Source organism: Artibeus jamaicensis, unplaced genomic scaffold (assembly GCF_021234435.1).
Source record: "Artibeus jamaicensis isolate MK-2021 breed Jamaican fruit bat unplaced genomic scaffold, CSHL_Jam_final contig_456, whole genome shotgun sequence".
Lineage (NCBI taxonomy): Eukaryota > Metazoa > Chordata > Mammalia > Chiroptera > Phyllostomidae > Artibeus > Artibeus jamaicensis.
The window spans coordinates 7,449,788-7,474,984 of NW_026521839.1; the positions used below are offsets into that span (position 1 = coordinate 7,449,788).

A 25,197-nucleotide genomic window follows, 5' to 3' on the forward strand; every position below is an offset into this window, starting at 1 on the left:
CTCTGATCATCATGTGTACCACATGGCTGTGGAGATGCAGCGAGAAGTCCTGGAGCAGATTCAGGTACTGTATGTAGAAAGCTGCAAGAAAAGGGATGTTAATTTCTGGCATATGATTTTAGAAAGGCTATGAGAAGAAGGGTGATGTGAAAGTGTTTCTAAAGTTTATGTTTAGAGGTGATTCAAGGGTTGATATTTTTCACCTGCTGGTTTGGAAAACCCTGAGCCTCAGTAGGACCAGTTTTAATGGTGAAAGTAGTCTAGGAAGGCAGACAGAACTGAAGAGCTCTCAAGAGAGCTGCGATGGTAATGGGGGCTCCTGCTTTCAGAGCCTCGAACCAGAGGGCTCCATGCAAACCAGAGGCTGGAGTCACTGTACATTTTAATGTATGTTGCCAACTGTCTCATGTAATGTATGTTACAGGGGATAAGATATGGTAGCCAGAAGAAAACATGCGAGGGTTTATTTTCTGGGTAACATGGTATTTTAAAGAAAAAAGGATAGTCAAATATCACTGTGGAAAAAGAAATGAAAATGCATTCAAACCTCAGTAGCTTTTAAGATTCATAGCTTGTTATCTGCCTTGACCCTGTAGGTGCTGAGTATTTGGTTTCACAAAAGAAGAAACTTAAATAGTCTGGAATGAGAACCAGCCAACCCAGTGCATGGTGGAAAGCCTGTTTTGTTAACATGGAGTTGCTGCCCTGGCCTTTTCTGGAACTTGGACCTCTCATTGAGACTCTGACCCAGAGAAGATCCCAGTATTTGTTTACCACTTCTCTGTTCTGTTTTCTGATAATCATAATACCTGACTCACAACCAAGGAGTCAGAGGTGCCTGTGGACGTAATGTAAAGAAAAAGGGGCAAACCGAGATTGGGATAATGCCATAAATGTTGCCCATGTCTTTGTTCCATAGGCTTAATTTAGAGGTAACTGGACTAAACCTCTTATTACTGTTCCATAAATAAATGTTACTTCACAAGTCGAAGATTGGTGTTTATTGATCGCAGAAGCTGGGAATAGAGGGGACAGCATCATCTGGTGAAATGAGGAAGGTATTTGACATGGAAGGGGGATGGGTTGGGATGAAGTGTTTATGATTTATCTCATCACTTATAAAATTATAATTTTGAAGTGTACTTCAAATGAGTAGGAGGATGAAATAAGATAAATGATGAAGAGGATGACTAGTGCAGTAAGATTCATAAGAGGAAAATAATGCCTGTGGCTGGCTCCTTTTCTCGCTTACAAGGAGACTACCAGGGGCTGTGAAGCGCGCTGCTGAGATTGGCCCTCTGCAGCCACCGTCTCTAAGCTGGGTTTGGGGTTTCCTAGCAACAAGCTGCTGTTGCACCGGAGGAGTGAGTGCTAAGGTGAGTGGCTGGACCAGCCTTGGACTTGGAATCTTCCGGTGCACCCAGGAGGGCTTGAGGGGACCTAGGGATCCTGCTTTTCCAAACAGACCTGGCCCTATGCTCAGTGCAGGTGGGCCGGGGCCGCCCCATCTGCCACGGAGTACCGCAGAGAGTTGCCCGCCTGGTCTCTTGGCAGGTGTTCCGAGAGTGTGTGGGTCCCAGGCCATCGGACAGCCCGCTATCCTCTCCACCTCGTTGACAGTGTTTAGGAAATCCCAAGGTACAGACGTCAAGGGGAAACCATATGACAGGCATATCTCGTTTTATTGCACTTAGCTTTCCGTGCTTCACAGGTTTTGCATGTTTTACAAACTGAAGGCAAGGCCCTCCACCAGCAAAAATATTACTACTCCCTTTATTGCAACACTCGAGACAACCTGCAATACTCCCAAGTATATCTGTATTGAGACACTACTTACAGAAAAAGGTAGTACTTTCTAACTTTATGAATTAATAAAGTTAAACGCCTAATAAATGATGTTCTTAATCACAATTACACTTAATTGGGGTGGGGGGATGACCGTCATGTCATTGCAGTTGATACCTGTCAAGAATCTCTTCAATTGTACCTCAGAAATCGAGAATGGAAATATCGATGACCCCACCTCAGATATATGTAGAAAAAACTCTGGCCATTATCAAACCAGATATTGTTGACAAAGAGGAGGAGATACAAGATATTATTATCAGATCTGGATTCACCATTGTTCAGGTAATTCCTGGGCAAGATGATGGTGTTCTTTTCTCTCACTGTTCCTTTCTTTTTGTTTATGTAAATGTGTTAATCTATTTAGGTCCATAGCATTTATTTAGCATTAAATTTAGGTTTATTCTTCTGACTATGAAAGTTATATGTGATAGCTTTAAAAAGTTTTTTTCATACTTCACATATATAAAATGAGAAGTAAAATTCTTTTACTGCCTCTCCCATCCCAAGTCCTAGTCTCCAGAGAGAGGCAACCACTTAAAATTCTCTGTTCTTCTAGGACTTTTTTGTGCATTCCCACCCCACCCCCAAATAAAATAAGTGAGTCCCTCTCCCTTGATCATCTTTATAAAGTCCCTCGGCAGCATTCCAGATTATTACATCTGAATCTAAGCTCATTCTTTATAACTTTGGTGTAATATCCCCTGCATGGATGAACCACAACTTATTTACTTGGTCTTCTATTGATGGACTTTGAGACTGTTGGTATTTTTTCAATTATTACAAATATTTAATGTTTTAAGCCTTATATTTACTCTGCAGTTAGTACAAGTTTGAAAATAAATGTAAAAAGAGCGTTGTTAAAGATTATAAAATAGCCCTGGCTGGTGTGGCTCAGTGGCTTGAGCATCAGCCTGTGAACCAAAGGGTCACAGGTTCAATTCCCAGTCAAGGCACATACCTGGATTGCGGGCCAGGGCCCCAGTGGGGAGTGCCTGAGAGACAACCACACATTGATGTTTCTCCCCCTCTCTTTCTCCCCCTCCCTTATCCTCTGTCTAGAAATAAATAAATAAAATCTTCTTTAAAAGATTATAAAATAGAATTGGATACATTTAATCTTCCTTTTTTTGTAGCATTCTTATTTTAAATCCCAGTTTTACTTTTATGCAGTGTCTTACTGCCTATTTAGTTAGTGTTTTAAAAAATAAAATGAGAACCCTGGCTTGTGTGGCTCAGTGGATTGAGTGCCGGTCTGCAAACAGAAAACTGGCTGGTTCAATTTCTGATCAGGGCACATGCCTGGCCTGCAGACTAGGTCCCCAGTTGGGGGCATGTGACAGGTGATAAATGGATGTTTCTCTCACTCTCTCCCTCACTTCTCCTCTCTCTAAATAAAATCTTTTAAAACAATAAGAGGAAATTTCAATCTTCAGGGAAGAAATGGCATTTGGGTCGAATTTAGGATAGGTGGAGACTGAGGGTAGGGATGGTAGAAGAAAATATAAGGAAATAATATAGGAAAATATAAGGAAGTATACTTTCATATAGTAATTAAGAGACGGGTAAAGGTGGACTTTTTAATAAATGTTAGGAAAACCAAGTAGCCATTTTTTAAAAAGGTGGATTCAAGTATTATACTGTATACACCAGAATAAACAGCAAATGGATCCGAAAGTTAAATATTTAAGAAATAAACCATATATATTCTAGAAGAAAAAATGAATGAATCTCTTCATTCTTTGATTGGAAGAGCCTTTTTTTCTTTCTTTCTTTTTTTTTTTAGACTATTTTATTTATTTTTAGAGAGAGGGGAAGAGAAGGAGAAAGAGCTGGAGAGAAACATCAATGTGTGGCCACCTCTCATGTGTCCCCTGCTGGGGACCTGGCCTGCAACCCAGGCATGTGCCCTGACTGGGAACCGAACCGGCAACCATTTGCTTCACAGGCTCGTGCTCAATCCACTGAGCTACACCAGCCAGGGCTGTTCTTTCTTTTTTTAAAACTATGACTTAAAGTCTAGGAACCATGAAAGAAAAAACAGGTAGGGCTATAAACATAAAAAACTGCATGGCCAAATAAACACCATATACAAAGCCAAAACACAAACGATAAACTTGAAAAAAGGGTTTTCAACTCATATCACAAAGGACTAATCTCCCTAATATATAAAAAGCTCCTAGAAAAAGATAAAAATTCAGTTGAAATGGGCACAACATGTAGATGATCACAGGAGAAGAACACAGATTCTTCTTGAACTTATGAAAAAAATTCTTGATCTCTAAGTAGAAAAAAAAAGCAAATTAAAATAGCACTGAGAAAGCATCTGGCAAAAATATAAAGGTAAATGGCATGACCCTGGTGGTAGAGGATCTGGCAAGTATTGATATTACAGATGCGTTTATTTACCCTTTTACTCAGCAATCCTATGTCATATTAGTACATGTACTACATACTTTAATAGGAAGTGATATATATACAGTTATTATTTTTCTTTTTTTTTTAAGATTTTATTTATTTTTAGAGAATGGAAGGGAGGGAGAAAGAGAAGGAGAGAAACATCAACATGTGGCTGCTTTTCGCATGCCCCCAAATGCGGGACCTGGCCTGCAACCCAGGCATGTGCCCTGACTGGGAATCGAACCAGTGACCCTTTGCTTCACAGGCCGGCACTCAGCCCACTGAGCCAGACCAGCCAGGGCTATACAATTATTTTTTGCATTATTGTTTATTTAACAGCAAAAGATTGAAAACAACTAAGCTTTTAGAAGATTGGTTTAATAAATCCTGGCAAATCCACCAAATTGAATACTATGCAACTAATTGTAAAAAAAAAAAAAAAAAAAAAGAGAGAGAATAAGGGCCCTGGCTGGTGTAGCTCAGTGGATTGAGTGCAGGCCTGCAAACCAGAGGATCACGGTTCAATTCCCAGTCAGGGCACATGCCTGGGTTGCGGGCCAGTTCCCGATGGGAGAGGCACGAGAGGCAACCATACATTGTAATTTCTCCCTTTCTCCTTCCCTTCCCCTCTAAAGATAAATAAATAAAATCTTGAAAAAAAAAAGAATAAGGAAACTCTGTAGGTCTTGTTGTGGAAAAAAGCAAATATAGAACAATATGTAAGCAACCTTTTGTGATAGAGAAGAAGTAATATATATTTATGTTTGCCAGTATTTGCAAAATGAAGCTCTAGGAGATAAACATTTAAAAAATGGTTGCCTGTTGTTCCGGCTGGAGGTAGAGTGTCATCCTGATACACCAAAGTTGCAGGTTTGATTTCTTGTCAGGGCACATACAAGAAGCAACCAGTGAATGCATTAATAAATAGAACAACAAATCAATGTGTCTCAAGTCAATACACTTAAAAATTTTTTTTTAATTATTACCTGTTGAGGGCAAGTTCAGCATGCATTAGGACAGGACTTGCTGGGAATAAGATATTTTAGTATATACCTTTTAATACCATTTTGAATTTTTAACCATGTAAGTATATTACCCTTTAATTTCATTCTCTTTTTTAATTGATTATGCCATTACATTTGTTCTATTCCCCCCTCCATTCCCCTCCACCCTGCATACCCCTCCTCCACCATTCCACCCTTTAGTTCATGAACACGTGTCTCAAGTTCTTTAGATTCTGTATTTCCCCTACTATTCTTACCCTCCCCCTATCTATTTTCTATCTACTGTCTATGCTACTTATTTTCTGTACCTTCTCCCCCCTTCTTCTCCCATTCTCCTGTTGCTAATCCTCCACATGATCTTCATTTCTATGGTTCACTCCTGATCTAGCTGTCCTCTTAATTTGCTTTTGTTTTAGGTGTGGTTGTTGATAACTGTGACTTTGCTGATCTTTCAGTGTTCATCTTTTTTATCTTCTTTTTCTTAGGTAAGTCCCTTTAACATTTCATATAATAAGGGCTTGGCGATAATGAACTCCTTGAATTTGATCTTATCTGAGAAGCACTTTATCTGTCCTTCCATTCTAAATGAAAGTTTTGCTGGATAGAGCAATCTTGGTTGTAGGTCTTTGGATTTCATGACTTGGAATACTTCTTTCCAGCCCCTTCTTGCCTGCAAGATCTCTTTTGAGAAATCCGCTGACAGTCTGATGGGAACTCCTTTGTAGGTGACTGTCCCCTTATCTCTTGCTGCTTCTAGGATTCTCTCCTTCATTTTCATCTTGGCTAATATAATGATGATGTGCGTTGGTGTGTTCCTTCTTGGGTCCAACTTCTTTGGGACTCTCTGAGCTTCCTGGATTTCCTGGAAGTCTATTTCCTTTGCCAGAATGGGGAAGTTCTCTTTTATTATATGTTCAAATAAGGTTTCCACTTGTGGCTGTTCCTCTTCCCCTTCTGGTACCCCTGTAATTCGAATGTTGGAATGTTTAAAGATGTCCTGGAGGTTCCTAAGCCTCTCCTCATTTTTTTGAATTCTTGTTTCTTCATTCTTTTCTGTTTGGTCATTTTTTCCTTCCTTTTGGTCTACTTCCTTGATTTGCATCCCAGTTTCCTTTCCATTACTATTGGTTTCCTGTGCATTACCATTCATTTCAATGAGTTTAGCCTTCATATGTTCCTCTAGTTTGTGACTAAAATCAACCAGTTCTGTGAGCATCCTGATCACCAGTGTTTTGAACTGTGCATCTGAAAGTTTTGCTATTTCTTTGTCGCTTAGATTTATGGGCTCTGGGGCTTTGAGATCTTCTTGAGCCATTTTTGGTCTGTTTGCGCCCGTAAATTATGAGGAGCGGAGCCTTAGGTGTTTACCAGGGTGGGGCTGCCCAGGTTGCTGGGTTGTGACGCCAAATATGGGGGCGGGGTCAGAGCGGGGAAATGGCGGCCCCCTCTGTTGCCTCTCGCCGCTGGGGCCTGCTCGGTCCCGTCATCTCACCACCCACTCTCTCGTTGGTCTATCTGCACACAAATGCGGGATCACAGTCAACCCACCGCCCTGCACCATCGCTGGGTACACTGGTCGCTCACTGAGTCACTCACTGGGTCCGCTCTTTGCAACTGCACGCCTGGGATCCGCGCACCTGAATCCGTCTGACCGAGTTTTCCTGTGCAACCCCGCTCTGCCAGCTGCTGGCTTCGCCCCTCTTACCGGTCAGGCTGAAGAATTTGTTGTTATCAGACTTCCAAAAAGTTCGATTTTCTGTGTTCCAGCTGTGTTTTCTGTTGCTAATATTTTGTTGTCTCTCAACTTGGTTGTGTGAGAAAGCACGGCATCTCCACCTATGCCTCCATGTTGGCGGAAGTCTAAGTTTTATGATTGTAACCTATTTTGCCCCACCTGTAGGCTTTCAAAGTAGGCTTTATTGAAGTTAGGGGTTCATTTAACTAGAGGCTTTATTGTCCTATCTAGGGAAAATCTGAAAAATGATCTGTCCTTTCAGTAGGTGGCAGTCTTTCCTTTTCTACAAGCTAATAATTCCTTTGTGACATTTAATATCATTGCTTCTCTTTGTGAAAATATTCATCCAAATCCCAAAAAATTTTGCCAGATCTAACTTTTAAGTAACCAAATGGAATAATTAATTCAGTATCAACATTAGTTTAAGAAGAGCCTTTAGCCCTGGCTGGTGTAGCACAGTGGATTGAGCACAGGCCTGCAAACCAGAGGATCGTGGTTTGATTCCCAGTCAGGCACATGCCTGAGTTGCAGGCTGGTTCTCTGCAGGCTAGTTCCCATCAGGGGACGAACGAAAAGCAACCATACATTGATATTTCTCTCCCTCTCTCCTTCCCCTCTAAAGATAAATAAATAAAATCTTTTTAAAAAACCCACTAAAATTATAAAAAAAAAAAGAAGAGCCTTTAGTTTTTATAATTGTGCCACATTAGCTAGCACACCTCAGAAGGAAACATCCTCTGTTTAAGGTGCCAGGTGACAGTTAAGGGCTTACTTACATTGTAACAGAAGAGATTTTTAATTTTTAAGCCAGCAACAACAACAAAAAGCCCACACCAATATGTATAAGAATCACAAATATTGTCATGTTTTAATTTTAAATAATAGAATCAAGGATTGTACTAAATCAAGTGCTTTTGCAACTTCTCAAATTTCTGGTATTTCTTGACTATATGAATTTCAACATGAGAACAGATGCTGAAACTTTTTTTTATAGTAACTGGTCCTTCACTGATGAGAATGTTATGCTTGTCTAGTCAAACCTGTTCATGCAGTGCTGACCAATGTAAGTAAGCATATTCCCAAGCTTTTTGGTTCTGGGCAGTTTAGGTTTCTTGCTGCAAACCAAGCAGTTTTACCAAGTTTCTGAAACCTGAAGACACATGATAGTTTTGGAAGGAGTTTTAAAAGGTAGGTCACTCGGTAGCATTCACACTGTACTCTCAGCAAAATATAACCCATTTTATAAAGATGGACTTCTGCCTTTTTTTTTTTGAGAGAGAGAAACATGTATTTGTTCCACTTGTTTATGCATTCATTGTTAGCTTCTTGTATGTGCCCTGACGAGAAATTGAACCTGCGACCTTAATGGATCTGGACAATGCCCTAACCAACTGAGCTACCTAGCCAGGGTGATTTTTATCTTGATCGTAGAGATTTTTAGCCTTTATCTTGAGACTTATCTCTATGTGTCATCATCCTTACTCCAGGCAGGTCTTTCTTTGAATCCCTTGTGATATTTTGATCCTTTTTTCTCATGATCCATCTTTAGTGGAACTGAAAAACAGTAGTAATGTATAATTTTTTTAAAAATATTTTTATTAATTATGCCATAGGATTTTTTTTAAAGATTTTATTTATTTATCTTTAGAGGGGAAGGGAAGGAGAGAGGGAGAGAAACATCAATGTATGGTTGCCCTTCCTGGGTCCCCTACTGGGAACTGGCCTGCAGGGAACTGGTCTGCAACCCAGGCATGTGCCCTGACTGGGAATCGAACCGCGATTGTCTGGTTCGCAGGCCCGTGCTCAATCCACTGAGCTACACCAGCCAGGGCAGTAATGTATAATTTTTTATAAATTCACAAATACTTGCTTTTGGGGAAACCATGATACTTTCCAATTGGAAGAATGACTGACTCAGCTTCTATGGTTTTTTAAATTTAAGGATTCATTTGTATGCTCTTTCATTTGTAAAGAAACTAACGTTTATTATCCTAAACATCTTATATTCTTTCAAACTAATAAGCAATGACAACTAATTTTTCTTAAGGTCACAGTGAATCAACATATTTGTGGTAGAAACATAATAAAGAACACACAGCTTTCACATTCAAGTGAAAAACTTGTTTACTGCATTATTATACTGCATGTTATTTCTAAGTACCACAGTGGGCCAGCTCCCTAAAATAATGTAGAAAAATGAATTGCAATATTCTAACATCCAATTTTATTACTTTAATGTATATAAAGTATACATCAAAAAATACTGATGATTGGAGTGTTTTCACTTTAAGAAGGAGATATAGGATGCATTTGTCATTAACAAACCCTATGTTGGAGGCTGCTAAACAGGAGAAGTTTTTCTTAAGTAGATTAATTAATTCTTACAATTTTATTTATAGTCTATATTTAATTTTCTTACCTCACCCTTTCTTCATAAGACAAGAGTAAATCTCATGTATAACAAGATTGGTATTAATTTCAAATTGTTAATGACTTAATGAGATATTGAACTGTCATTTTAAATGTTTTTGTTGACTTTATTTCTCTTATAGAGAAGAAAACTACATTTCAGCCCTGAGCAATGTAGTAACTTTTATGTGGAACAGTATGGGAAAATGTTTTTCCCCAATTTAACGGCTTACATGAGTTCTGGACCACTTGTTGCCATGATATTAGCTAGACATAAAGCCATCTCCTACTGGAAAGAACTTTTGGGACCAAGTAATAGCTTAGTAGCTAAGGAGACACACCCAGACAGGTAACTTTTCTAGGGGAATAATGCAATACGAATATGAAAATGAAAATAAATCTGATTTCATTGTAATAGGAATTTCCTTTCATTTGAAAATTTTCCTAAATTTAACTGTTTTTTTGTTTTTTGGTGGCAGAGTAGTCCAATTTATGCTTTAACTATTTAAATGTCTATCTTAATACCAAATACCACAAAAGGCCTCAGGGAATGTCTGCTTTACGGTTGACTAACCTTACTCTCTCATCCTGGGATTAAACTGCCACTGAAGTAGGATTTCTCATAGGAAAATTGGGGTGTCATTTAAAAAGAATATTGATAGTACAGGACCAGAAATCCAGATTTTTGGCATTCTCACTAATGTCTGGAAACCAGAGGACATTGAATTCTTACACTTTGAAATATATATTGCTTTTTCACTTTTCACAAAACACCTCTTTTTCATCCAGAAAATTTCTATTTTCCCAGTGTATCCTTCCTGCAGATTTAAATATATTTGACTCTCATCTAGACAGATTGAAGCTTAAATTCAAGCTTACAACCTCCATATGTAAGAAGTGGCCAAAGCTTTTGTAAAATACCTAAGTAGAATGCATATGTAAAAAATAAGATAAAAGATGTCAGATTGGATGGTCATCATCTCTAATTTGCTTTCAGCCTAAGGGCAATTTATGGCACAGATGACCTAAGGAATGCCCTTCATGGGAGTATTGATTTTGCCACAGCAGAAAGAGAAATTCGATTCATGTTTCCTGAAGGTGAGTTACCGATGAGTAATTAGTCAATTGATCTCATTATTGTTTGCTTTTTCTTTTATTTTGGGACATAACTGGGAAGAAAGATAACAGTTTCTCTTCAATATATTTAGTCATATTTTCCAGTTGTAGTTACAACTGGAACTTTATTAGCTTAAAACTTGAAGCTAATAATGGAAAACGCAACATTTTTCCTCAGAACGAGACTGTGCCTTCTAGGAAATCTTTTGAGAAGAGTTTACTTTTTTCTTTCTTTTCTCTTGGACTAGACATATTTAGGGTTTCTTTTCTCCTTCTGTGTTTTAATTCCTTTTAGTTACACCCAGTGCATCAGTGAAGTTTGTTACACATGAAAAAAAGAATCTCCTTTGTAAATTATGACTGATTTGCCATTTTCTCTAACAGTTTACCGTGTGCCTAACAAACAGGCAATTGTGAAATTAATAATGGTCAGGCTTTTTTTGTTTGTTTCTATCCTTTTTATGGAGGTTATAAATCTTTTAGAAGTTGGCACAATAAAGACAGCACTGAGGTTTTAGTTTGTTTTTAATAATGTTAGAGCAGGAAGAAAATTTGGTGATTTTCATTATGAAGAAAAAAATGTAAAGCATCGGGGTGTTTTGAATTTGTTTTTGGCATGTTATTTTTTTCTAACTTATTTAAATTTGTTCCTCAGTATTTTATACTGAAGATTTATAACAAGAAAACTAAGAACTGTCTTGTTTATTTAAAAGTCGTGATTTTTTTTTAAAATTTTTAAAGGTTTTATCTATTTTTAGAGAGAGGGGAAGGGAGAAAGAGAAACAATGATGTAAAAGATACACTGTTGCCTCTTGTACCGGCCCAAACCTCCAACTGGGGACCTGGCCCAAAACCCAGGCATGTGCCCTAACCAGGAATCGAACCTGTGACCTTTAAGTTCACAGGCCAGTGCTCAATTTATACCAGCCAGGGCAAAAGCTGTGATTTTTAAACAAAAACTTTTATAGATGTTTATATACAAAAGGATTTACCTACTTACATATTTTATTCTTACTGATGTAATTTCTGTCACATATTCATTCCATTAAGTTATCTTTTTCCTCAGAACTGTTTATTGTGGAAAATTTCAATCATACGCAAAAGTAGAATAATATAATAAGCCTCTAATAGGCCCATCACCCAATTTCAACAGTTGTGGCTCATCTTACTTCATCTATAACCCCTGCTTGTATTTCTTTTGCTTTGTATTATTTTGAAATATGTCTAAAACATGAGACTTTATTTTTTAATGTGGTAGTACTTTAGGATTAGTCCTACTTGTAAATTAGACTTTTTCTCTTTAGCTCTTCACTAAAATAGTATAAAAACTCACTTTATCTTAAGTAGAAGATATATTCGGAAGCTTTTCTTACTCATAGGGTTACATCCCTAAACCCTTATTTTAGATTGCCTTTTCTATTAGTCATTAATTAATCCTATAGACATGAATTTAAGAGAGATAGTTAGTCATTTGGGAAGCAGCAGATCTTTTGCTGTGGGAATATGAAGTCCTTCGGAGTAAGTTCTCAGAGTTTGTGATATGAGCTCCATGTTGTTTAGCAGTCACTCAAAAACTGTGTGCAAGTCTATATGATGAATGACTAAAGCAAATTATAAAGATATTAAAAAATGTTTCTATCTCTTCAAAAAGGTAGTACTCTTCCATTTCCCTTCTAATAGGATGGCTGGTAAAGCCTTGCTATATTCCATTCATTCAACAAATTTGCACTGGCTCATGTGGCTCAGTGAATTGAGTGCTGGCCTGCGAACCAAAGGGTCACTGGTTCAATTCTCAGTCAGGACACAGGCCTGGGTTGTGGGCAAAGTCCCCAGTTGGGGGCGTGTGAGAGGCAACCACACATTGATGTTTCTCTCCCTCTCTTTCTCCTTCCCTTCCCTGTTTCTAAAAATAAATGAATAAAATATATATTTTTAAAAACCTGAACAAATTTGTTGAGCCCTGATTAGTGTGGCTCAGTTGGTTAGGCATTGTTCTGCAAAGCTAAAGGTTGCAGTTTCAGTTCCCTGTCAGGGCACACGCCTAGGCTGCTAGTTTGGTCCCTGGTTGGGGTGTATACAAAAAGGCAACCAATTGATTTTTCTCACATTGATGTTTCACTCCCTCTCTCCTTTCCCCTCTCTCTAAAATCAATAAGCATGTCTTCAGTTGAGAATAAAAAAACACTAAGTTCTTTTAAATTTTTGAAAAGAATCTTATAAATGATTACTGTTAGCATTTTGATGTTTCTTGACAGTCTTGTATAGTTTAATTTATTCTAAGATTTTATTATTTTCAGAGGGAGGGGAAGGGAGGGAGAAAGAGGAGAGAAACATTAATGTGTGAGAAAAACATCAATCTGTTGCTTCTCACATGTCCCCAGCTGGGGACCTGGCCCACAACCCAGGTACGTACCCTGACAGGGAATTGAACTGTGACCTTTTGGTTCACAGGCTAGCACTCAATCTACTGAGCCACACTAGCCAGGATGTAGTTTTATTTATTTATATTTTTATGTATATGCTTGTGTGTTTTCGAACCAACTGTTATGCTATGTACCTAGTTCTGGTCCGTTAAAAAACTTTGTAATTATTTCTCATGTCATTAAAATTTTTTTGAAGGTATCTTTTTTAATGACTGTATAGTATCTCATAATTTATGTTACCTTTAATGGAAATACATTTGTGTTTTCAGTGATTGTTGAGCCCATTCCGGTTGGTCAAGCTGCTAAGGACTATTTAAATTTATATGTAACACCAACTCTGCTTAAAGGACTCACAGAGCTTTGTAAGCAAAAACCAGCAGATCCTTGTGTAAGATATCTTTTTATTCACCCTAAAGAATATTGACTATAGTTTTCATATCTAAAACACTGCATGCTTTGAAACATTGTAAGTATCAAGAATCATGTTTAAAAACTTTCATATACAAATAGACAAAAAACTGTACTTGAAAAATAACTAAATAAAATTTAAAAAAACTTTCATATACAGTTTAGATACTTCTGTATGTATAATTTTTTTTCATTTTTATTTTTATATTTTTTAAATTGATTATGCCATTACATTTGCTCTATTCCCCCCCTCCATTCCCCTCCACCCTGCATACCCCTCCCCCACCATTTCCCCCTTTAGTTCATGAACACGTGTCTCAAATTCTTTAGATTCTGTATTTCCCCTACTATTCTTACCCTTCCCCCTATCTATTTTCTATCTACTGTCTATGCTACTTATTTTCTGTATCTTCTCCCCCCTTCTCCTCCTCCCACTCCCCTGTTGCTAACCCTCCATGAGATCTTCATTTCTATGGTTCTGCTCCTGATCTAGCTGTCCTCTTAGTTTGCTTTTGTTTTAGGTGTGGTTGTTGATAACTGTGAGTTTGCTGTCCTTTCACTATTCATCTTTTTTATCTTCTTTTTCTTAGGTAAGTCCCTTTAACATTTCATATAATAAGGGCTTGGTGATGATGAACTCCTTGAATTTGATCTTACCTGAGAAGCACCTTATCTGTCCTTCCACTCTAAATGAAAACTTTGCTGGGTAGAGCAATCTTGGTTGTAGGTCTTTGGATTTCATGACTTGGAATACCTCTTTCCAGCCCCTTCTTGCCTGTAAGGTCTCTTTTGAGAAATCAGCTGACAGTCTGATAGGAACTCCTTTGTAGGTGACTATCCCCTTATCTCTTGCTGCTTCTAGGATTCTCTCCTTCATTTTCATCTTGGCTAATGTAATGATGATGTGCCTTGGTGTGTTCCTTCTTGGGTCCAACTTCTTTGGGACTCTCTGAGCTTCCTGGATTTCCTGGAAGTCTATTTCCTTTGCCAGATTGGGGAAATTTTCCTTTATTATTTGTTCAAATAAGTTTTCCACTGGTGGCTGTGCCTTTCCCCCTTCTGGTACCCCTATAATTCGGATGTTGGAACGTTTAAAGATGTCCTGGAGGTTCCTAAGCTTCTCCTCATTTTTCTGAATTCTTATTTCTTCATTCTTTTCTGTTTGATCATTTTTTTCTTCCTTGTGGTCCACTCCCTTGATTTGAGTCCCAATTTTCTTTCCATTACTATTGGTTTCCTTTGTATTACCATTCATTTCAATTAGTTTAGCTTCCATATGTTTCTCTAATTTGTGACTAAAATCAACCAGTTCTGTAAGGATCCTGATAACCAGTGTTTTGAACTGTGCATCTGAAAGGCTGGCTATTTCTTCATCGCTTAGATCTATCGGTTCTGGGGCTCTGAGTTGTCCTAGAGCCATTTTTGGTCTATTCATGCTGTTAAGTAAGCGGAGCGAAGCCTTAGTTGTTCACCAGGACGGGGCAACCTGGGTCGCTGGTTTGTGACTGTGTGTGGGGGCGTGGTCAGAGAGGGAGCAATGGCGGTCCTCTCCGCTAGCCCAGCCCGTCCAGTCACACCACTCGCGCCGGGCTTGTTTATCCAATCGGAATTGTGCGAGCCTACCGCCCCGCGCAGGCTTCCCTTCTCACTGGTTTCTCCCCACGCAGATGCGCAGATGCGCAACCAACCGAGACAGCCTGCCGCGCCTCTTCCCTGTGCGCTCCCGAAGCTAGCTCGCGATCAGCGCCTTCGGCTGTTTGGGCACCGCGCACCACCCGGGAATTTTTTCTTGCTAACCTGCTCCACTGCTGGCTTCGCTTCTCTTACCGGTTTAGCTGAGTATTTCATTGTCTTTGGACTCCGTATTGTCGATTTTCCGTGTGGCTTGGTTGTGATTGTTGTTAAAAATAGTTGTTCTTAGATTTGGTTGTGCACAGAGGCAAGGTGGTTCCTCCACCTACGTCTCCATCTTGGCGGAAGTCCCCTGTATGTATAATTTTTGATTACTTATTTTCTTGCTGTTTTGACTCTATAAGCACATCATTCCTAAATACTCGCATACTTTCAGTTGCTAGTATTGTTTCATGTATAATTTATATAATCAAGTGATAAAAGTGTATATACATATAGTTAAATTTTGTTCATATTTTTGTTTCTTATGATACCGAAATTTTAAAAATTGAAAACTTATATTTATTGGCACCTCTAGATGCCTCAACATTGCTTAGTCATGGAGAGAATGATCGGGTAGTGGGAACTAAGATGGTTGTCCAGGGCCAAATGTTATCCTGGGCCCTTCTTTGCGGGTTCTCTTACCCATTTGAAGACTCAGAGATAATCAGGGAAAATTCTTTTAGTAACAGCCCTACCAAAACAGAGTATAATTCAAAAGTCACAAAAGAATATACAGGGTCCAGCAGAAATAATACCTGCTTGAGTGTGGTTGGTAGGGTAATAATGTGGGTGTAATAATTTATAGCTTTAATTTGAACATTTCACCTAAAATGTCATATGTTGTGCTTGAGTGTGATATTGTTATGTTACAGAATTACATGTTTATTATTTGTAATAAATAAGGGCTGTTATTTGTGCCAGATCCTGTATAATGAAAAGCAACTCTCCCTGCCATTCACCCAACTGTACTCTTTGGAATAAATCACTGTGACCATCCTCTAGTACAACGTGTATGAGAAAACCTTATGTATATACAGGGTGGGCAAAAGTGGGTTTATAGTCGTTCATATGTAAAAATTCATCATATTGAATACAAGAATAAATTCCAAGTTTTACTTACTCACAACTGTAAACCTACCTTTGCCGGCCCCTGTATGAGCACATTATCTGTATGTACTTAAAAATACATATACATTCAAGGCCCTGGCTGGTGTGGCTCAGTGGATTCAGTGCGGGCCTGCAAACCAAAGTATTGGTGGTTTGATTCCCAGTCAGGGAACATGCCTGGGTTGCAGGCCATGTCCCCAGTATGGGGTACGCTACAGGTGACCACAGATTGATGTTTCTCTCCCCCTTTTCCTCCTTCCCTTCCTCTCTCTCTAAAAATAAATGAATAAAATCTTTAAGAAACAACAATACTTATTTATTCAAATGCTAACTCCTAAACACACTACTGTATTTAAAATTTTTTACCTTATTTACTTAATATATAGTAAGTTATTAGATAGCCTCACAAACAAAATTGACCCTACTGATATTCTTATGGTGTGTCTAGAATCAGGTACTAGGAATATTATAATCTGGAAACATGATAGCATCAGTGTCAGTGCACAGAATGGCCTTTTGACATCTCATCCCAGTTCTCTAGCAGCCTGTCTAAGGGACTCAGGCTTATCCGTGTTGATTATCTCACATAGTATTAAAGTTTCCATAGTTAGGTATTCACTGAAGGTGCTTTGGACACTTTTGTATTAATTTTAGGGTAAGTTTTTTTGACATCCTAGGGACTGACTTATCAAAATATTAGTAAGAAAAGTTCCTGTTTTGTAGCTATATAGGTCCAGCTGACTTTGTATATAGAATTTTATTATGAATTTGGTTGGAAGAAAAAAACAAAACACTGGAGTGGGAGTGGGACTGATTAGGTAGCAGGCAAAATAGGCAAAGAAAGATGATATTTTAATAGTGTTAACCTCCACGTGTATATTACTGGTAAGGTTAAACTATTTTTCCTTATGTTTGGTTGTATTTTCACCTTTGTGAATTATCTGTTTATCTTTTGTTCACTTATCTTGGGAGTTTTGTAACAATGGTATATCATTGAAATAACAATGATATATTAGTTATATCAACCTTTGATCATATTTGCTGCAATTATTTTTTTGTTTAACTTTTAATTTTGCCTTTTAAATAATATTCTATAAGTCAAACCTCGATTTTTTTTCCTTATTGTTGGTTTTCATTTACCATCTAAGTTAAGAAAGTCCTATCCCATTGAAAGTTTTGCTAAATATAACTTTTTTCCTAGATTTTAAAAATATTTAACTTCCCTGGCCCTGGCTGGTATGGCTCAGTGGATTGAGCACCGGCCTGTGAATCAGAGTCAACAGTTTGATTCCCAGTCAGGGCACATGCCTGGGTTGCAGACCAGGTCCCCAGTAGAGGGTGCGTGAGAGGCAACCACACATTGATGTGTCTCTCTTTCTCCCTCCCTTCCCCTCTGTCTAAAAATAAATAAATAAAAATTTTAAAAATATTTAAATTCCCATGCATCTGGAATTTATTTTTGTATATAATGCAAGATGAAGATCTAAATTGATTTTTTTCTGACCATTTCTCCTTGTATATTGACTTATGAAGCCTTACTTACTAATATGAGATTCTCTACCCGAGCATATATTCTGTTACATGGATCTGTGTGTTTAACAACAGTATCACAATAAATAATTGTATGTTGACTATGCAAAATAATGTTATTTTAATACTTTTGTATATACTCAATCTTTTTTCTAGTTTTTTTTTTGTAGGAAATCTATATGACATAAAATTTGCCATTTTAATCATTTTTAAGTGTATATTATAGTTCAGGGACATTAATTATAATCACAGTGTTGTACAACCATCATCACTACCTATTTTCAGAATTTTTTCATACCCCAAATAGAATCTCTGTAACCATTAAGCAATAACTCCCCATTACCTCCTTCCTCTAGGCCCTAGTAATCTAATTGCTGTATATTTCATGTAAGTGAAATTATAGAATATTTGTTGTTTTATATCTGGCTTATTTCACTTAGCATAATGTTTTCAAAGTCCACTCATGTTGTAGCAGGTATTAGAATTTCATTTCTTTTATGACTGAATAATATTCCATGTATGTATATATCATATTTGTTCATTAATCTGTTGATAGGTACTTGTGTTGCTTCTGCCTTTTGACTGTTGTGCTTTATGTTGTGTGAACATTGGTGTACAACTAATCTATTTTCAGCCCTAGCTGGTGTAGCTCAGTGGATTGAGCATGGGCCTAAGAACCAAAGGGTTGCCAGTTTGATTCCCAGTCAGGGCACACGCCTGGGTTGCAGGCTGGGTTCCCCAGTTGGGGGCATATGAGGGTGACCACATATTGATGTTTTCCTCTCTCTCCTTCTCCTTTACTTCCCTTCTCTCTAAAAAATAAATAAATAAAAATAAAATAAATACCTGTTTTCAGTTCTGTGGGCTATACCTAACAGTGGAATTGTTGGGTCATGTTCTGTGGTAGCTTTCCGAGGAACCACCAAACAGTTCTGTACAGTGACTGCTTTTTGTATTCCTACTAGCAATGTATGAGAGTTCCAATTTCTCCACATCCTGTTTTTTTTTAATCTTCACTTGAGGGTATGTCTTTTAATCTAATTTAATTTTTTAAAGATTTTATTTCTTTATTTTTAGAGAGAGGGGAAAGGAGGGAGGAAGTGAGGGAGAAAAACATCCAGTATGTGACAGATACATCAATCAGTTGCCTCTGGCATGGCCCCAGCTAGGGAAACAGCCTGCAACCCAGCCATATGCCCTGACTGGGAATCGAGCCAATGACCTCTCAGTTCACAGGCCAGCACTCAATCCACTGAGCCACACCAGTCAGGGGGAGCGAGGGAGGAAGTGGGAAAGAGAGATGGGGAGAGACAATCATCAGTTGCCTCCCATAGTTGGATGGTCCCACATTCCAACCAAATCATCTGACCAGAGCATCAGTGTGGTTTTGGTTTGCATTTCTCTAATGACTAATGACGTAGAGCATCTGTTCATGTGTTTATTGGCTATATGTATATTTTCTTTGGAGAAATGTCTGTTCAAATTACCATGCAACTCAGGGTTCTAGCATAGGAAACTAAAGCCTCAAAACCTCTGGCTTAAAAACCTGTGGGGATTGCAGTGGTGGGAGAAACTCCCAGCCTCATAGGAGAGTTTGCTGGAGAGACCTACAGGGCCCTAGAATGTACACAAACCCACCCACCTAAGAATCAGCACCAGAAGGGCCCAATTTGCTTGTGGGTAGCAGGGGAAGTGACTGAAAGCTGGTGGAGAGCTGAACAAGCAGCATTCTTGGCTGTAGGACCCCTCCTCCACATAGAGCGCCATAATGTGGAGGTGGGTTGCTCAGCCCTGGAGAATACCTAAGGCTCCGCCCCTTACAGTGTAACAGGTGTGCTGAGACAAAGAAATATGGCCCAAAAGAAAGGACAAATCAAAACTCCAGAAAAATACTAAGTGACAAGGAGCTAGTCAACCTATCAGATGCATAGTTCAAAATACTGGTAATCAGGATGTTCACAGAAATGGTTGAGTATGGCCACAAAAGAGAGGAAAAAAGTGAAGGCTATATGAAGTGATATAAAGAAAGATATACCAGGAACCAACAGTGAAGGGAAGGAAGCTGACACAGATCAACAATTTGGAGTGGAAGGGAGAAATAAACATTCAACCAGAACAGGGTGAAGAAACAAGAATTTCAAAAAAACAAGGAGAGGCTTAGGAACCTCTGGGACAACTTTAAACATTCCAACATCCAAATCATAGGGGTGCCAGAAGGAGAAGAAAAAGGGTAAGAAATTGAAAACTTCTTCGAAATAATAATGATGGAGAACTTCCCCAATTTGGCAAAGGAAATAGACTTCCAGAAAGTCTAGGAAACTCAGAGAGTCCCAAAGAAGTTGGACCCAAGGAAGCACACAGCATGGCACATCATAATTACATTACCCAACATTAAAGAGGAGAGAATCTTAAAGTAGCAAGAGAAAAGGAGACAGTTACCTATAAAGGAGTTCCCCTAAGATTATTGGTGGATTTCTCAAAAGAAACCTTACAGGCAACAAGGGGCTTAAAAGAAGTATTCCAAGTCATGAAAGGCAAGGATCTACATCTAAGACTACTGTATCCAGCAAAGCTATCATTTAGAATGGAAGGGCAGATAAAGTGCTTCTCAGATAAGGTCAAGTTCAAGGAGTTCATCATCACCAAGCCCTTGTTATATCAAATGTTAAAGGGACTTATTTAAGAAAAAAGATCAAAATTATGAACAGTAAAGTAACGAACAGACTCTTTGGCCCACTGTATCAGTGAGGATTGTTGAATGGGTGCTGGGATAGCTATACTCTTTAAGAAGAAATTTGGAGGGGTGCAGGAACTGGTAAATCAACAAAAGAAATCTGGAGAAGTGGCTGTTCTGGAAAGAGATGGGTGATATATATATTACTTGATTACAAAGAAAAGGGCTTCACACAACAAGCCAACTTATGAAAACTTACCGAAGAGTTTAGAGGCCATGAAGTCCCATTGTCTGAAGAATGGAGTCACGGATCTTTCCATGCCCAGGATTGGGTGTGGTCTTGATCGTCTGAAATGGGAAAATGTATCTGCAATAATTGAAGAGGTGTTTGACGAAACAGATATCAGAATCACTTGTATACACTCTGAACAGATGAGCGTTTTGGATGTGTCTGCATTTTCCTGTATCATCCCTACTAGGCTATATGACTGGGCAAAATGACCTTAAAAATTGTCAGAGGGAAGTTTCATGTGAAGTTGTCTGTGTCACAGGCCATGGTTAGGTTTCTGTATTTCCATGATTGGACTGGTACTCTGGAGGAGAGATTGCTTGGGAAATGTTGCTGTGATTTTTCTCTTTTTTTTTTTTTCTTTTTAGGAAGGTAGGTAATAAATAGCCTGATAATAGTTGGGGAACCAGATGTTGGGCCAGAGGACCCCTTTTTGTTCCAGGATGCTACCTGATTTGTTTGGCTTGTCACTAGGTGGCAGCATTGATTCTACTCTGCTGTTTTCAGAGAAATTTCAGGAAGGATGAACATTTCAGTTAATTTCGCATCTTTTGGCATTTGTGCATTTACTTAGTATTATCCTTATGTCATCAGATTTATCCTAGGAGAGAATTTTGAGGGTTTTTTGTTTGTTTGTTTAAATTACAAAAGCAGACTGCTTCAACATTGTTAACAAGGAATTTGTAGAGACCCCAAAAATTGGAAAATAAATATTTTTCTTGGGCTACAAAAAAAAAATCCATTGCCAAATCCAAGGTCATAAGGATTATTCCTGTGTTTTAAGATTTTAATGGTTTTAGCTCTTATATTTCCATTGATCCATTTTGAATTAATTTTTGTATACCTGACAGCATTTATTTTTGGACTCTCAGTTCTGTATGTCTGTCTATATGTATATCTGTATTCCATTAATCTGTAGGTCTGTCTATATGCCAGAACCACACTCTTTGGATTGCTATAGCTTTGTAGAAAATTTTGAAATTGGGAAGAAAAAAGTTAGAAGGTCCTCCAACTTTATTATTTTTTGTAATTGTTTTGGCTATTGAGAGCCCCTTGAAATTCTTTATTAATTTGAGGGTTGACTTTTTCATTTCTTCAAAAATGACTGTTGGAAATTTGATAGGAATTGTGTTCAATGTGCATATTACTTTGGGTAGTATTGATATCTTAACATCTTAACAGTACTAAGTCTCACTATACATTAACTCAGGATGTTTTTATTTATTTCGGTCTTTAAATTTCTTTCAGCAATGTTTTATAGTTTTCAGTTATACAAGTTAGTTAAGCCTATTCCTAGATAATTGTTTTTTAGTGCCATTAAAAGTGATTTCTGTTTTGAAATTTTTTAATTTTTAAAATTGATCCATTGATTTATAGAAAGAGAGCAAGAGAAACATTGATTTGTTGTCCCACTCATTTTTGCATTTATTGGTTGATTCCTGTTACGTGCCCTGACCAGGGATCAAACCTGCAACCTTGGCATATCAGGACGATACTCCAACCAACTGAGCTACCTAGCCAGGGTAAAAGTGTGTTCTTAATTTCCAGTTTGGATTCATTGCCAATGAATAGAAGTAACTGATTTTTTTGTGTTGATTTTGTAACCTGTAACTTTGCAAAATTCATTTATTAGCTTTAGTAGCTTGTGGATTCTTTGGGATTTTTTATATGTGGGATCGTGTCATCTGTGAATGGACATGGTTTTACTTATTGCTTTCCAGTAAGGGCCTATACTTGACAGTCTTATATACTGTAAAACTTAGTGTCTCTATTTTTAATGGTCACTTTTTCATTATTCTTAAAGTGATTTTGAAAACTGTTTAAGTTTTAAATTGAGATACTATATATTGAAGAAAATATTTAAATGTTTATTAAGTTAAGGGTTTTTTTTTCTTTTTTCCATAGATTTGGCTAGCCAATTGGCTGCTGGAAAATAATCCCAACAAACCTAAACTTTGTCACCACCCATTTGCAGAAGAACCTCATTAAAGTCCTCCAAAGAACAAATCATGCACAATCTCACTGGAAAAGGCATGCTTCTACCAAATAAACAAACAAACAAATAAATAAAAATAAAATAAAAATCACAATTTCTAAGGGCTTAAGTAACTACATGTGAAATAAATTATATTTTAAACATAATATTTAAAAGAATAATTGCATTTTTTGCAGCAGATAACACTAAGGTAAAATACAGGTTTAGATTTTTTTTTTTAATTCTCACCTGCGAATATGTCCATTGATTTCAGAGAGAGAAGAAGGGAGAGAGAGAAACATTGATTGGTTGCCTCACATAATGCACCCGACCAGGGTTCCAACCCACAAACTGGGTATGCACCCTGACCTGGAATCAAACCCATGACATTTTGGTGTATAGGATAATGCTTCAACCAATTGAGTCATTTGCCAGGGCTGATTTTTTTTTCTAATAAGAAAATTGTATTTATTCAGAGGCATTTAGAATGTCAACAAACTAACTGCAACTTTTTTGGAGGGATTACAAAGTGGTATCCAATTAACAGAATAGCAATTAATTCACAGATGGTACATCAGAGACAAAGGAAGGTGAAAAATCAACCTTATATATAGGTAACTAATTTGTACTATGTACCAATGGGAACTCACTTTAAACTTCTATGCCAATTTACAACCCCTGTAGTGTACCAGGACTAGCTGGCATTTAACACATTTGGTAGTATGTTAATTATAAAAAAAAAAAAAAAAAAGAATACAGTTTAAATACAAGTCTTGCTTAGTCTTACATTTCATGTTTTTTTCTTTAGAAGGACTGAGTTGTATACAGAGAGGTTAAATGCTTTATATAGAACAAAAAAACTAGAACCAACTTATTTATTATCATCTCTCATTTCCTCTTCATCTTCTTTTCCTTTTTCTTGCTTTTTTTTTTTTTGCCTTGATGACTCCCTTTGTTGCTACATAGCTTTATGCAAGAATGTATTTTTCAAATTTTTCCTTCAGTTTAACAACCTGATGAACATTGCTGTGGTCTGCTGCAGTGTTATTTCACATCTCTCCCAGCTTCTTTGCAGCATCACCAATGGATAACCTGGATGTTCTTTGATACATCTTCCTTTCTCTAGCAGACATAGTCTTTCACTCAGCTCTTTTTTGAAAACTCTGACAAAGTGACTGAAGTATCTGGGTACTTTTCCTTGTTCCTCCCAGCACAAATGTGTTCATCCCAGCACATTTGCAAAAAGAGTGCATACAATGACATTCTGCTTCTCAGCTTCTTAGGGTGTTCTTTGTCCATGTTTAGTTTTTCTTCCCACAGTGAGGCACAAAGTCACCCAGTGCCTGGCAGACTCTCACCTGCCCTGGTGTTGTCTCTATGCAGTCATATACTGCCGTGGTTGTCAGTTTAGGGTATGATTTTAACCATTATGTAACATTAAGTAATAGAAGGCTTATACACAATGTTCCTATATTATTACTTTTTTTAAGTTTGAGGACTAAGAAATGGAATTTTAGTCACAATATTTTCCCAAGAATGTATCTTATATCTATGTGCACAATTAATGGACAGTTCAGACTATTTAGTTTAAAAGTGTAAGTATATAAATAATTATTTGATATAATGAAAATGGGCAGAGCCAGGCTATGGTTTTAATCAGTCATTTATATATAACTATTTCCTCAGCATTAATGAGAGCACTCCAAGGGTGACCAGTCAGTGATCCTAGTTTGCCTAGGGCTTTCCTGGTTGTATCACTGAAAGTCCTTCATTTTCTGGGAGCCACCTCAGTCCTGGGCAATATGGAATGATTGATCACTCTATCAAATAGTCCTTAGATTAGTGGTTCCCAATTATGTTTTTGTGCTAAGGTACTAGTTTTTTAAAAGTTACAAAATTATTTATTGAAGAAATTATAATTTACCCTAAAAAAATCCAGGTTGTAACTGGCCTCATCTCTTCAAAAAGTTGACGTCATTATAAAACAAATAGAAATGATGCCCTGGCTGGTGTAGCTCAGTGGATTGAGCGAGGGCCTGAGAACCAAAGGATTGCAGTTCAATTCCCAGTTCAATTCCCAGTCAGGGCACATGCTTGGGTTGCGGGCCAGTTCCCAGCAGGGGATGCACGAGAGGCAACTATACATTGATGTTTCTCTCTGTCTCCCCTTCCCTTCCCCTCTAAAAAATAAATAAATAAAAATCTTTAAAAAAAAAATGAACTGTTGTAAGATAAAAAGATCAAAGAGGCTTCTGGTCAAGATGGCAACATAGGTAAATGATATTTACCTCCTCCTAAAACCACATCAAAATTATAACTCAACTACAGAACAACCATTATTTAGAACTACCTAAAATCTGGCTGAATGGAAGTCCTACAACTAGAGAATTCTAGAAGCTACCTCAAGACTGGTTTTGAAAGAGGCTAGTAAACCAGAACAAGTGGTACAGGGAAACTGAACACATAGTTAAACTGCCAAGCAGTTTACAGCCATAAACCTCCCCTAACTATGGACTTCTAAGAGTAAATGGTTTATACTTCTCCTCCCGTATATTTCTCCTCCCCAACTGAAGGGTAAATAGCTTAAATCAGTCTACTCAGGGAGATA

At 37.8% G+C, this 25,197-nt stretch overlaps 1 protein-coding gene and 1 pseudogene across 2 annotated transcripts; both read left to right on the top strand.

The window, feature by feature from the left end:
• The first annotated feature begins 1,339 nt into the window (after positions 1–1,339).
• NME5 (NME/NM23 family member 5) lies at positions 1,340–22,706 on the top strand. Of its 2 annotated transcripts, XM_037147674.2 has the most exons (7): positions 1,340–1,376; positions 1,712–1,845; positions 1,956–2,130; positions 9,537–9,742; positions 10,391–10,491; positions 13,202–13,320; positions 22,520–22,706. In XM_037147674.2, exons 3-7 carry the CDS (start codon positions 2,002–2,004, stop codon positions 22,601–22,603), a joined length of 639 nt encoding a protein of 212 aa, XP_037003569.1. In that variant the 5' UTR covers positions 1,340–1,376; positions 1,712–1,845; positions 1,956–2,001; the 3' UTR covers positions 22,604–22,706. The 2 variants fall into 2 exon arrangements, with proteins under 2 accessions (XP_037003569.1, XP_037003570.1); XM_037147675.2 differs by lacking the exon at positions 1,340–1,376 and having other exon boundaries at positions 1,616–1,845; positions 1,993–2,130.
• Positions 20,410–20,826, top strand: LOC119051072 (ADP-ribose glycohydrolase OARD1-like; annotated as a pseudogene).
• Positions 22,707–25,197: the final 2,491 nt, after the last annotated feature.

Bases quoted from the DNA above. Each gene is read 5' to 3' on its own strand.
- NME5 (XM_037147674.2), top strand. From the start codon at position 2,002: ATGGAAATATCGATGACCCCACCTCAGATATATGTAGAAAAAACTCTG. The intron at 9,743-10,390 runs GTAACTTTTCTA...ATTTGCTTTCAG, and splicing joins AAGGAGACACACCCAGACAG to CCTAAGGGCAATTTATGGCA. The intron at 10,492-13,201 runs GTGAGTTACCGA...TTGTGTTTTCAG, and splicing joins TCGATTCATGTTTCCTGAAG to TGATTGTTGAGCCCATTCCG.